This window comes from Staurois parvus, unplaced genomic scaffold (assembly GCF_062004578.1).
Source record: "Staurois parvus isolate SC_StPar_1 unplaced genomic scaffold, SC_StPar_1.0 ptg000159l, whole genome shotgun sequence".
In the NCBI taxonomy this organism is placed as follows: Eukaryota; Metazoa; Chordata; class Amphibia; order Anura; family Ranidae; genus Staurois; species Staurois parvus.
The window spans coordinates 1638422-1653078 of record NW_028317955.1 but is presented as its reverse complement, the minus strand read 5'-3'; the positions used below and the strand labels follow the sequence as shown (position 1 = coordinate 1653078).

Here is a 14657-nt window from a genome sequence, read left to right as displayed (position 1 = left end):
TTTGTATTGGAATTGTACAGTCTGCCCTTATGTTGTAAAGCGCTGCGTAAGCTGTTGGCGCTATATAAATCCTGTATTATAATAATAAAAAACATGGCTCTGCGGTACCATGCATTTTGGTGCAGGCAAACACACTGTATTTGTGATGTGTGTTTGGAGTGTCGTTAGGAATCTATTGCCACCCACAGCAGTGTTCTTGTGTGAACCAGGGCTGGGGCCCTTGTGCAGGGTGACTGGTCTTGTCTACACCCCCCCATAGATTTTTGCAGGCAACCTGTGATGGGTGTGACCACTAAAAATTCTGTTAAACCATCTACACATTGCTATATACCCCCTTCTAGCAAACTTCCCATATAAACAGGGATTTTTTCACTCATGTGAAGAAAAAAAAAAAAAAAAAATTTAAATATCACTGCAAACTATAGATAAAGTGCATAATTACCCTAAAACAAACAGATTCCAGCTTGTAATCAACCACATATGTACAGAGTGTCCTTAGATTGGTATCCTCTTGTCCCTCAGGACCTCACAAACAGACCAGGAATCATTATGTGAATTATAATCATATATAAAATTTATTGTAGCCACTTACATATAAAAACGATAAGATCAGCAAGACATCATCAAACTCCTCATGCCCAGTATACGATCCCCTTTCCGTGTGTAGAGGGTCTCCCGATCACCAGGTAATTCCCCCTTGCTACTCCTATCCAGCACTATCACTTTGTAGCTCTGGGGGACACCTGAAGTGCACCGTTACTCTCCAGACCTCCAACACGGAAACGGTGCACTTCAGGTGTCCCCCAGAGCTACAAAGTGATAGTGCTGGATAGGAGTAGCAAGGGGGAATTACCTGGTGATCGGGAGACCCTCTACACACGGAAAGGGGATCGTATACTGGGCATGAGGAGTTTGATGATGTCTTGCTGATCTTATCGTTTTTATATGTAAGTGGCTACAATAAATTTTATATATGATTATAATTCACATAATGATTCCTGGTCTGTTTGTGAGGTCCTGAGGGACAAGAGGATACCAATCTAAGGACACTCTGTACATATGTGGTTGATTACAAGCTGGAATTTGTTTGTTTTAGGGTAATTATGCACTTTATATATAGTTTGCAGTGATATTTAAAATTTTTTTTTTTTTTTCTTCACATGAGTGCTGTGACACTGGAGTGTTTTTTTTTTGCATGATACACGTGTGGCACTTTAGTTCTGGGATTTAAAAGGTAATATACTATGTTGAGATTTTGTTTTTTGAGGTATTTGAAGAGCACCTGTGATTGATTTGCATCTTCTTCAGTGGAGTAGGAAGCGTCTTCCTATCAAGAAATTGATCTTTGTTTGGACACATTATTTGGACACTTTGCATATTGGGACTTTATTTTATTTTTGTTCTTTTATATATATTTGATATTTTTTATTTTTGGGTAAACTCTTTGGGTCTTGATTTTTTCACTATAATTGTGGGTTTTTGGGTTTAAGTAAATGAATATATGTTTTATTAGTACTTCAGGGGAAGGATATTGATATGACTTTAAGGGATTTCTGAGGATTTTATATATGTGTGTGTGCTGATTTATACTTATTACATTGCTATATACCTCCTTCTAGCAAACTTTCCATAGAAACAGGGATTTTTCGTTCACATACATTTCAATGCATGTTTAAGCCGGCCAACTACGTCAAAGTAATCCCTCTCTGGCCAGTTCCTACCTTAATCTCTATCTATCTATCTATCTATCTATCTATCTATGCATTCAGTCGTATCCGACCCTTGGCAATTGCATGGACCGTCACTCGTAAGCGACCTTTTCCATGAATTTTCTTAGCAATTATTTTACAGGGTAGGTTGCCATGTCTTAATCCAACCCCTACCATGCCTGAGATCCCACATGGCCAGGGATGAAACTAGGACAATTAAGACAGGAGCCAATGAACCTACCAGCATGTCTTTGGAGTGTGGGAGGAAACCGGAGTACCCGGAGGAAACCCACGCGAACACAGGGAGAAAATGCTAAATCCATGCAGTAGGCGCCATGGTTGGAAATCGAACCCATGACCCAATTACTGCAAGGCAGAAGTGCTAACCACTAAGCCACTGTGCCGCCCATCTATCTATCAATATTATCTATTCCATAAATCTTTCCCACGCAGGGGCATCCACCATCAAACAAATGAAACAATATTCAGCCATCTGGCTTGTACATCGATTTCCGTCTGTCTCCTGCAGACTCTATCCGAAATGGCTTTCCCGCACACAGCTCGCCAATAGCACACAGCTTGTCTGGCTTCCACCTCTACTAGGTGAAGCCCACCTGACTCCAAGGCAGAGCCCTCCTGTGTGCCAGGGTGGAGCCCTCCTGTCTGCTGGGGTGGAGCCCAGAATCATGGCCTGGACTCCACAAAAAAGCCTGCACACACCTGTGCAATCAGCGTGCTGGCTGCTCTCAAAACATGGGCCCAGGATTGGAGATTTCATCCCTCCCAAATCTCTTTGAAATCTCCAGGCTACAGGTCCCAAAACAGGCTTTACAAGCCAAAGAGGAAACTGATAAACCAGTTTCCTCTGAATTACAACTGCCTGGAGCCCCTCAACCTCTATAGTCGAGAATCCTGGGTCACCACTGTGATTTCCACCGTGGCAGGATAGCGCACTATCTATCTATCTATCTATCTATCTATCTATCTATCTATCTATCTATCTATCTATCTATCTTATCTATCTATCCTATCTATCTATCTGTCTGTCTATCTATCTATCATCATATCTAATTTACATTTTTTGTTCACTGTTGTGAACTTTTTAGTTGACCACCCATTGAAGGATGGCCCTCTGGTTGTGGTGGTGGTGAGGATCAGGCTTGTCTCGCCTTCATTCTCTCACTAATGTATTCAAAGGCCTTAAAATACTCCTGATGCAATGAGTCAATTGGCATCTCCAGGTCTTTGGACAGAAAAGTATCCACTTCAATGATTTCCTGCAGTGGTTCCTTGAGAATAGGTTCCAATGTACTTTGTACGAGTGATGGTCCTTCTTCTATCTCTTCCCAGTCAATACCCTTGAAGAAAGGGTGTGATCTGAGATTGCACACCAGGTGCGCACGTTGCTCTTGGTCATGACGTAAAAGTCTGAGTAAGAGATCTTGCAGATAAAAGTTCAAGTGCCGTAGGAAATAGGGTTCCGTGGCGTACATGGAAGTAACCAACTGCTCTTCAGTCTCCTGTCCAGTATAAAAAGGATGCTCGCCTAAGGCCATCTCATATACTATTATCCCAAATGAGAAATAGTCAGCCGGGTAATAGTATGGCCTTTGATAATAGACTTCAGGGGCCATGTAACATAGCGTCCCCACGCAACTTTTGACTCTGTTTTTCTCCGTGACGAACATTGCCGACAGGCCGAAATCGGCAATCTTGACGTGCCCGGCGTTATCCAGAAGAATGTTCTCTGGTTTTAGATCTCTGTGGACAATCTGAAGAGAATGAAGGTGCTGCAGTCCACAGAGAATTTCGGCAGTAACACATCTTAAGGTTACTTCATCAAGTGGAGCTGAATCTCTTATGAATTTTTCAAGATCTCCTCCGCCCAGGAACTCCATAGCAAAGACGAGATGAGTCTCTGTTTGAAAGGAGCAGTAGAGATGTGCGAAAAATGAGTATCTGTTGCACATTTCCATTATGTAGCTCTCTGTAATGACGCAGCTGGGATCCTGTCGAAGTAATGGTCTTTTTTTAACCATTTTCACTGCTAGCTTCTGCTTAATGTCAGGATGAGAGGCCAACACTACTTTTCCAAAGCTCCCCTGTCCTAGTACTCTATGGAAGGTGAAACTTTCCAGGCTGAGTTTGTAGGACTGGTCGGTAGGTGAAGTAGATTTGACCAGTGAAGCCTCCTTACTCTCACTGGTATGTGAAGTATTGGGAGGTTTCTTGTCCTCCATCGATGTAGCTTGCTGAATTTGCGCAGTGTCTTTGTTGGATGGGATCTCATTTTTGCCTGGAGACAGAGAAAAAAAGTATTATTTCTACTTCCACATCATTTATGTGAAACTGCGGCCATTTAAAGGCATATATGTCTTTATTATTTTGCATAAATTTAGCAAACATAGTATGAGAGGTAAACAGAACATGTACAAGTAGATAAATAACAAAAAAAAAAACATCACAGATGAGGTAACTGCGGCCATTTAAATGTCTTTTTTTTCTTTTACATATGGAAGGGAATCTTTGTTGTGACACTAATCTTATGTGACACGTTGTCCTTTATGGCAGTTCTATCCATTCCTAGACAATATGGTTCTCAGCCCTGGGGATCTATTGTCAGTGCATGGCTTTCTAAAACCCGTAACATCCCTAAGGGCTCGTTCACACTTGACTTTCTTTCTAACTCTTGCCAAACGCCCCTATAGCCTTGGACAGGCGTTAGACAGGCGTATGGGAAGCGTTTTTAACGTTCCCCAAACGCCCCATGCGCTTTTTTGAATCTGTTAGACATTTGCCAAGCGTAAAAACCGCACCACAAACGCTTATAATGAAGTTAAATGGTGTTAACGTTCCGCAACTGCCTCGCAACCGCTCCGCAAACGCCACCATAGACTTGAATGGGAGGCTTCAACTCCTCCTGACTCCACATGAAGCGTCAGTTTTGCCGCAACGCTAACGCTTCAGTGTGAACAGCACTATGTGCTGCCATGTGCAGAATTTTCATAAGCGTTTGAGAAGCTTTAAAAACGCTTCCCAAAGGTCCGTCTGACACCTGCTGACAAAGCTCGTGTGAGCTGAGCCTGACAGCTATGAAATGCTGAGTAACCGTACTTACACTTTCAGACCACCAAAAGATAGCAATCCTAATGTGATATCTGACCATATTGAGATCTTACTGCCAAAGAGCAATGATCAGCTACAATGGGGAATCCATACTGGCCCATTCCATACTCAGGCTGCGCTTTCTGCTAAGTAACTCTTGTGCTCTAGGGCTTGTTTACATCACATCCATTGAGCTACGTTTTTTCTACACACCCCCCCTACAATACAGCATGTTGTACTTTTCATAAACGCACATGCAGTGCAATGGGGTAAACGAGGCTTATTGAAATGCATTGTTTTTCTTGTATATGCATTCATACTACGTTCAATGCATGTGGTGTAAATGAGCCCTAAGCTGTTCCTCCCTCTCAATGCAATTCCATCAATCTGCTTATCTTCATTGACTAAATATAAATGTAACACTATGTTGTATTTGGTTGTGAGTCCGTAGTTGTGGATGACACCCCAACTTTCCTAACGATTTAGAAATGTGTGTGTAGAAAAATATGACAAAGCGGAATGAATGGTCTGCTCCTGCAGCCCCCAGTCTGCCTGGTCATACAGATCCTAGGACACAACTGTCTATAGGAATGGTCCTAGTGAATGGGAATGTCATGGGGGGGGGGGGGGCAGTGTAAGGTCTCATTGCTATTGAAGGGTCCTGTATACACAGCCTGTCACTGGGGAGGGGCTCACACTGACTTTGTATTTATCCATAGACCATGTATGCCTCCTGCACACCTGACCCCTGACCCCTGCAGCCCAACTGTCACCTGAATTCAACTGAGGGCAGGCTGACAAATGCTGCTGCTAATGACAAGTGCTATTACTGGCAGGACCTCCAGGTACCTGACGGGGTCTTAACTCTCCCCTACTCTCTACCCGGTGACCCCATTATGTGTATGTATAGTGACCCCAATATATATGTAATTGGTGATAAATGTTGTATACCCTTACAGTGCCCTGCATTATATCTCAACAGACTAGTACTTACTTTCTGCGTCTTCTTCTTCTAATTTTGTCTGAGAAAAGGGGCAACATCTAGCCAGACACTGCCAAAATCTTTTCCCAGCTGCCCTAAATCTCCCCCTTTTAGGGGCAGAATCTTGGGGCTGTGATGCTGTTCTGTGGTCCTCTGTTAAGGGTCCCACTGTTTGTAATGTAAAAGGCTCCTCCTTGTTGGTTTTCAGGAGGTCCTTCACATTATTTGCTCTCTTTCTCGTAAATAGCCGCTTCATGATTACAAATGACAAAGCTGCACAGAGAAAGAGAAATCGCTTCCACTCCTGGTAGCGTACACAAAGGGAATGACTGCAAGCTGAGGGGGCGGAGCTAAGTGGTGATGACATCAGAGTTCTGGTAGCTATGGAAACAAGGTGACATGACCCTGGCTTGGAAGGTACATGACCATATATGGAAAAAACATTGGGCTTCCTATGTGGTGTTTGTAGATCACATTTTTTGGGTCATTTTTTTTCAAGTAAACAAAATGTGGGACATCTTTGCTCAGCTTACATCTGTATTATTCATGTTTTATGTATCCAGCGCCCAATGAAATCATGTTATTCCTGTCTATGGATGGGATTCACAAAGTTATACACCAGGACAAGGTTCTATTTTTAGCCCTGTACCTGCCATGTTCTGATCTGCTGGCTCCCAACTGAAATTAATGGTCATGTGATCTTAGCCTGCGGGAGGGGGGAGGGGAAGAAGACATTTTGGCCATTTAGTGTGTAGTCCGTTGAGTGCCAGGCTGTAATATTCCTTCATTATGAGGACATTGGTCAGATTTCAACGCTGAGATAGAATGACAACTGGTCATGTAACGCTGTATACTAATGGATTTCATATACCCTTTTTTTTTAGAAATTGAACTTTCTTTTGGTGATGTTTAATATCCACTGTTTTTGTTTTTTGTTTTTTTTTTACTATATAAAGGAAAAAGAATGTTGAAAATTGGACAATATGGTAGTCCTCAGCCCTGGATATCTATTCTCAGTGCATGGCTTTTATAAGTCCCCATGACATCCCTTAGGTCACCAAGACATAGCAATCTTAATGTGATATCTGACCACACTGAGATCTTAGCCCCAAAGACCACTGATCAGCTACAAAGGGGAAGCCATACCGGCCCATTCCATCCTCAGGCTGCGCTTCCTGCTTAGTAGCACTCGGGCTGTAAGGCTTGTTTACACCATATCCATTGACTGACTGGGTTTTTCTGCATACCACCGCACATGTATGGTGTGAAGAAATCTTTAAGCCGGCCATAGATGAGTCGAAAACCGAACATTCTGTCGATTGAAAAATGAGAATAGCCCATACAAGTGTGCCATCATTTGTTTGATTTTTCTAAAATAAATTGCGGCATGTTGGGTCTGGCACTTTCAATTGCTGCATGAAAATCGCATCTCGCAGCAGGCACACTAATAATGCGAAAACCAAACGATTCTACGTTCAACAAGAATTTTCGCTTGGTTTTCGATCCTATCTATGGCCGGCTTTACTGTCCTCCCTCTCAATGCAATTCCATTTGCAGACCCTTGCTGTTTCCTTATGTTCCCTATTGTTATTATGTCAGTGTCACTGAGGAGCTGCCACTAAAGTATATGGACCATTACAGACTTTTATGGACTTTTGGGTTATTTTAGCTTCATTTTGTATCATATATGCACCAGTGGTTGCTTCTGATTATACTATACTCCTTATTTACTTCTATCAATTCCATCATTCTGCTTATCCTAATTGAAAATCCACTGTCCTGTGTCTGGTGTCATCTCAGTAGTTGCGGATGCTGCCCCAACTTTCTTGATGTGTTAGAAATATTTGTATATGAAATAAATCTATACAGTGCTGTAAAAGAAAATATTTGCCCCCTTCCTATTTTTTTTTTGCATGTTTGTCACACTTTAATGATTTTGACCATCAAACAGATTTAGTGTGTGCGTGTCTCAATCCAGAGCGCTACGGTCTAGTTCACATTAGATGCAGTCCTGAGCCTTTTTTGCTGCATCAAAAAAATGCATGCACTGTGTTTTCCATGTACTCCAATGGCCCTAGTTCACACCAGTGCAGTCAGTTCCAGTCGGTTTCCAGTGCAGAAAAAAAAGTAGAACATGCTGCATTTTTTTATACAGAACTGTACTGAAACAGCAAACTTCATGAAAACTGCGTGTGGTGTGAACTGTCAGCAAAAATGTATCTTTAATGCATCCGGAGTGCATTATTGTGCTGTAAACTGGCCCTAAGTGTTCTTTTTCTCTGCTACCTCGTTCCTGTGCTATCTGTTTGAGTCACACCTGTCAGATTTTCATGACCCCAAGAGAAAAAAGGTGACACATGATGGAGCTCCAGCACACAGCCTTTGATGAACAACCTAATTTCTGTTCCTGTGTGATGTGTAAGGGGGAGGGGGGGTGTCCCTTCCCTCCAATCAGCTCTCAATGAGCTCTGAAGACTGTAACTTCAGCTCTCTGCTCTCTGCTTTCTGAAAGCTCAGACATGCTGTAAAAATTCATACACACACAAACAGTGCTGTCAAATAAGTATTTGCCCCCTTCCTGTTTTTTTTTTTTTTGCATATTTGTCTCACTTAGATGATTCAGACTGTCAAACACATTTTAATATTACATGAAGAAAACCAGACTAAGTACAAAGTGCAGTTTTTAAGTGATGTGACGCTTTCATTTTATTAAGGGAAAAACAATCTGTCCAAACCTGCCTGGCCCTATGTGAAAAAGTAAATGCCCCCTAAACCTAATAAATGGTTGTGCCTCCCTTGGTGGCAACAACTGCAGTTAAGCATTTGCAATGATTGGCAATGAGCCTTTCACACCACTGTGGAGGGATTTTGGCCCACTCTTCTTTGCAGAATTGTTTTCATTCAGCCACCTTGGAGGGTTTTCCAGCATGAAAGGCCTTTTTAAGGTCATGCCACAGCATCTCAATGGGATTTAAGTCTGGACTTTGACTTGGTCACTCCAAAACCTTAATATTCCAGCTTTCTTTTAGTGGCATTTGATCACCACTGAGGTTTTTACATTTTTAAGTTATAAACCGAAAAAAGATAGAGCATTTTGAAAAAAAACCCAATATATTTTACTTTGTTACAGAAAAATATCCAATAAAGAAATTAAAACCACATTTCTTCATGAATTTATGCCAAAATGTATTCTGCTACGTCTTTGGTAAAAAAAAAAAAAATCCCAGTAAGTGTATATTGATTGGTTTGTGTGAACGTTATGGCGCCTACAAACTATGGTATAAATAAACTGGAAATTTTTATTTATACTAGTAATTGCAGTGATCAGCAAAAGAGAAAAAGGAGAGAAGCGCCTCTAAGTGCAATAAGTCTTTTAATTCAAGTCTAAATGTAGAAACACTCACATGTGTGAAGTAATGATAAGCATAAAAACCGTGGATAACAATAGTTAACGGTGGGGTGGTAACCCGGGTGAAGAGCCGTCATCTCTCTGCGATGTGGGGAGGTCAGCTCTCGGCTGGAACAGCGTGGTGGCTGGAGGGGAACAGCGGTGAGGCCGGCCGGCGTGCACGTCCTCCCTCAGAGCCAGATGGAACGCACGCTGGAATGTAGCGGCTGTGTGGCCGTGATGACGTCAGATCCCAGGGTGCACTGCAATGCGTTTCGGAGCATGCACTGGCCGTGGAAGGCGGAAGTGCACTCCTTTTTCAAGCAGGGGGAGGTGGATGAACACGGGTGAATATATAGGGAACGTGAGTCTAATTGATCAATTGACCAATTAACCAGTGATTTACCATTGCTGTCAGGTGAATAGTGTAAAGTCATGGATGTTAAATGGGGGGTAAAGGAAACCAAATGGAAAAAAGAGAGGATGTAATAAATAAGAAAACAGAAGACGAAAGAAAAATGATGAAATGGAAAAAAATAAATAAATAAATAAAAAAATTATGAAAAAAATAATTAAAAAAAAGAGAAAAAAAAAAATTAATGAAATGAAAAATGACGTTAATAAAAGATTTTTGAACAGCTGAAAATCGAAGAAACTATGTGAAAAAAGTTGATGGGGGTAATAAGAATAAAAAAAAAAAATTATATTCTGGGAGATTAGTGGGGTAAAATGTTTACCTTGCAGCACTGGCACATCAATTATGTATCAGTAGTGAGCAGATATTTAGTGGTAATACAGCATGTTTGCAAGGTGGGATATGGTTATGGCTCTACAGGAGCTTCATAATAATTCTAACATATATACATGTTGCTAGCGGGTATATTGACAATGGGTGTTAACATGGTAAGATGATAAACATATTGGTAATAATACATGCAAATGACATTATAAAGAGTAAATTACATTGTTAAAAATAGTAAAAAACAGAATAAAATATAAATAATGAACAAAAGGTTATAAATAATAAACTAAAAATGAATTAAAAAAAAAAAATTCGATAAAAAAATTTGATTAAAAAAATAAAAATAAAGGGGGGGGGGGGGGGGGAAGTATCATTGTGAGTGTTGAGTGACTGTGAATGGGAGATTGTAGTGTTTATAGTATAGTGTTAATGTCTAATTCCTCGTTGAGTCCACCTGGAGACAATGTATCTAATGTAAATATCCAATAAGTTTCTTGTGAACAGAGTTTTTTGAAACGATCAGACTCAGAGAGATTGTTGTGTATGGATTCTAAGACCCATACTTGTAGGCCATCAGTGGATTTTTGGTGATATTCAAGGAAGTGGCGGGGGACGCTATGTTTGTCTTTACCATCTTCAATAAGACGTCTGTGCTCGCCAAACCTTGCGCGGAGGGGTCTGATGGTGCGTCCCACATATAGGAGGCCGCAAGGGCAGGATATACAGTAGATCACATGATCAGTGGAGCAGTTGTAAAATTCTTTGAATGAATAGGTTTTTCCTTTTGTGGTGAAGTTTTTTTGTCCGTGTTTAGCGAATCGGCAAGTTTTGCATAGCGCTTTGTTGCATCTATACATGCCGACAATGGGTATGAGGCAGATTGTGTTGGGTGTGTTGGTGGGTGGGTTGTATTTGCTGGGGGCAATCTTGTTTTTAAGGTTGATGGCTTTGCGGTAGGTGTATTTTGGTTTTTTATCTAAAATGTCTATTAAATGTGGATCCTGTAGTAGTATTGGCCAATGTCTATTGATGATAGACTCCATTTTGTGAAAGTTGTTGTGGAATTTGGTTATAAATCTGACCTGGTTGGGAGGCTCTGTGCTATTGTGTGTTTGGGGTCTACCCTTGCGGTAGAAGGAGTGGGCCTCATCTACTAGCTTGTGTGGGTAACCTTTGTCTAGGAATTTCTTTATTAGGATGTCGCTCTGGAGATTGTAATCGGAATCTGTGGTGCAGTTTTGTCTGAGACGACAGAATTGTCCTTTAGGTATATTTTGGATCCATTTGGGGTGGTGGCAGCTGTTGAAGTGGAGGTATGAGTTTCCAGATACCGGTTTGAAGTGGTTTTTTGTTAATATTTGGAGATTGTCATGGTATAATTCGAGATCTAGGAATACAAGAGTATGTTTGTGGTGAGTGGAGGTGAAGGACAAAAGGATTTGAATTGCAATGGGTTACGAACTGGTCTACGTGTGATATTGGTCCATCCCAGATGACGATAATGTCATCTATGTAACGGCCGTAAAAGATGATGTGGGCTGCAAAGGGGTTATTGTGCCATATGTGTTTGTCCTCCCAGAAACTCATAGTCAAGTTTGCATATGAGGGTGCAAAGTTGGCTCCCATGGCTGTACCTTGAGTTTGTAAGTAGAAATCGTGGTTGAATGTGAAGTAATTGTGTTTGAGGCAAAATGAGGTGGCGTCTACTATAAAGGAAGATTGTTTGGGGTTGAGTGATGGATCCAAGGATAGATAGTGCTGGATGGCGGTGATGCCTACATCATGGGGTATCGAGGTGTATAGGGAGCAGACATCTAACGAGACCCAACAATAGTCGGGTTCCCAGGAGTATGTTTGGAGTAATTCTAGCAAGTGTCCGCTGTCCCGGATATATGAGTGTTGAGCCTGTGCAAGGGGTTGTAGGAAGTGGTCGATATATTGGGAGAAACCGCTAGTAATGCTCCCTGTGGCCGCTACGATTGGTCTTCCTGGTGGATTATTTGGATTTTTGTGTACTTTGGGCAGAAAGTAAAAATACGGGGTGTTGTAGAAGTCTTTAGATAGAAAAGAGGCTTCCTGCTTGGTGATGACACCATCAAGTAAGGCTGTGTTCGTTAGTAGTAGTGCGTCCTGTTTGAATTCGGGTAGTGGGTCTTTAGTTAATTTGGTATATGCTTTGGTTTTTATGCTTATGATTACTTCACACATGTGAGTGTTTCTACATTTAGACTTGAATTAAAAGACTTATTGCACTTAGAGGCGCTTCTCTGCTTTTTCTCATCTACAGAAGTTGCTACAGCTTATTTGGAAGCCTTGCCCTCAGTGCCACACGGAATCTTACGCTCTTCATACAGTAGCCACTAATACCACCATCACCCCATACTACCATTTCCCAGGACTTTGCAGTGTTTGCGCTGCTACAACCCTTCCTCATTTTTTCTGAATCATTGCAGTGATCAGCGTCTTGAAGTGGGACTGTGATAGTGCTGTAGGCAATCTGATACCAACTGACACTGACATCACCAGTGACACTATTAGAAAGATCAATAATAGTACTTTACACTGTCACTGTGCGAATGACGTTTACTGGGAAGGGGCTAACATTCTGGGGTAATCAAAGGGTTAAGTGTGTGCTTATGAATTTACTGAAAACTAAAAATGTTTTTACTAAAATCTGTTCCTTCTTCTTGCTTTGCAGGGAGAAGAAACAGACAGATCATTCCCTCTGTACAGAAGCCTGTGTTTTTGCTAACACAGGGCTCTGGGCTGTGATTGGACACAGCAGATCAGCAGGTGTCAGCCACGAATCATTGGCTGACACCTGCTGCCAAAATCCTGCTGTTGAGGTGCATTACAGCCCATTAAAGTTTGCAGTTGATGAATGTTTGGGGTAATGTCTGGGCCACCGGTGGATGGACAGAGGGAGGGGGCTGAGAATGGTGTGGGGCTACAGCACTCTCCTTCTCTGTCAAAAGCTCTGGACTGTGGGAGGAGCCAAGGCGTTATCGAATACAGTGCACTGAGGAGCCTGGAAGTGGGCGGAGCTCACAGAGCAACCTGCGGGTAGGTCACAGCGCTGGACTGACCCTGTTGGAGCTCTGTGAGCTCCGACCGCTTCCAGGCTCCTCAGTGCGCTGTATTCACATATTTGTTTCCTGTTTATTAGCGCTGCACCTTTATTTCTATGTTTATGTAGTGGAAGAAGAGGGTTTGCCACTTTGTGCTAGCTGCTTATTTACTTCTTTGCACTCACTACATAGCGGAACGCAATTGTGGGGTGTTGCAGCATTGGGTGGATGTGGCCACAGCGAACAGAGATAACGGCTAGCGCAGCGCTATCTGCTTCAGTAGAACTGCCTTTATTTGTGTTGTTTAGGCGTGTTACATGAGCAATGCAACATTTTGGAACCTGCAAGGGACCTTCATCACGCCAAGTGACAGAGAGACGCCTTTCAGTTGCAGCTTGTGAAACCTTGCGGCTGCAGCTGGACAGGATAATGCACCTAGAGCTACTAACATTTAGGGCAGTATGCACCCAGGGACGAATGATCGCAATGCAGATTGCTGGCTTTCTGGGCATTCGTCTCTGGGTGTATAGTCCCCTAAATGTTCGTAGGATTGGGTGCACCTTCCACCAGCTGTCAGTTTCCCATAGACTTTTCCAGTCTGCCAGCAGTGGGACTGGATGGTGCACCTGTGCCCTCCACCCTCACTTAAACACCAGAGTTGCATGCACTAGGTGGCAGAGAGTCTGTCCAGGCATGAAAGAGTGTATGAGAACAGGCAGTCCATCCCATCAGGTGAAATTGATCCACAAAGAACTGAGCCTGGAGTCAGGGGACTGGGGAGCCAAACTGTGTACAGACTTAGTGCAGGTTGACACCGGCATTGCACAGTAACGCGCTGTGTGTCCCTGTGCAGTTCAGTGCGATGCAATTTAAAAACGCACTGAAACTGGATCACATGGTTGTAAGCTCCAACGAGCCGGGCCCTCTCAGTCCTTCTGTATTCATTTGTATTGGAATTGTACAGTCTGCCCTTATGTTGTAAAGCGCTGCGTAAGCTGTTGGCGCTATATAAATCCTGTATTATAATAATAAAAAACATGGCTCTGCGGTACCATGCATTTTGGTGCAGGCAAACACACTGTATTTGTGATGTGTGTTTGGAGTGTCGTTAGGAATCTATTGCCACCCACAGCAGTGTTCTTGTGTGAACCAGGGCTGGGGCCCTTGTGCAGGGTGACTGGTCTTGTCTACACCCCCCCATAGATTTTTGCAGGCAACCTGTGATGGGTGTGACCACTAAAAATTCTGTTAAACCATCTACACATTGCTATATACCCCCTTCTAGCAAACTTCCCATATAAACAGGGATTTTTTCACTCATGTGAAGAAAAAAAAAAAAAAAAAATTTAAATATCACTGCAAACTATAGATAAAGTGCATAATTACCCTAAAACAAACAGATTCCAGCTTGTAATCAACCACATATGTACAGAGTGTCCTTAGATTGGTATCCTCTTGTCCCTCAGGACCTCACAAACAGACCAGGAATCATTATGTGAATTATAATCATATATAAAATTTATTGTAGCCACTTACATATAAAAACGATAAGATCAGCAAGACATCATCAAACTCCTCATGCCCAGTATACGATCCCCTTTCCGTGTGTAGAGGGTCTCCCGATCACCAGGTAATTCCCCCTTGCTACTCCTATCCAGCACTA

The 14657-nt window shown here is 42.3% G+C and overlaps 1 protein-coding gene and 1 long non-coding RNA gene across 3 annotated transcripts in view; one reads left to right on the top strand and one right to left on the bottom strand.

Moving 5' to 3' along the window:
* LOC149463088 (uncharacterized) overlaps window positions 1–14657 on the top strand; it is a 547928-nt gene that overhangs the window by 170163 nt on the left and 363108 nt on the right. The window lies entirely within an intron of this gene.
* LOC149463111 (protein kinase C delta type-like) lies at window positions 2864–3607 on the bottom strand. Its single transcript, XM_089675913.1, has one exon. It carries the CDS (start codon window positions 3605–3607, stop codon window positions 2864–2866), a length of 744 nt encoding a protein of 247 aa, XP_089532039.1.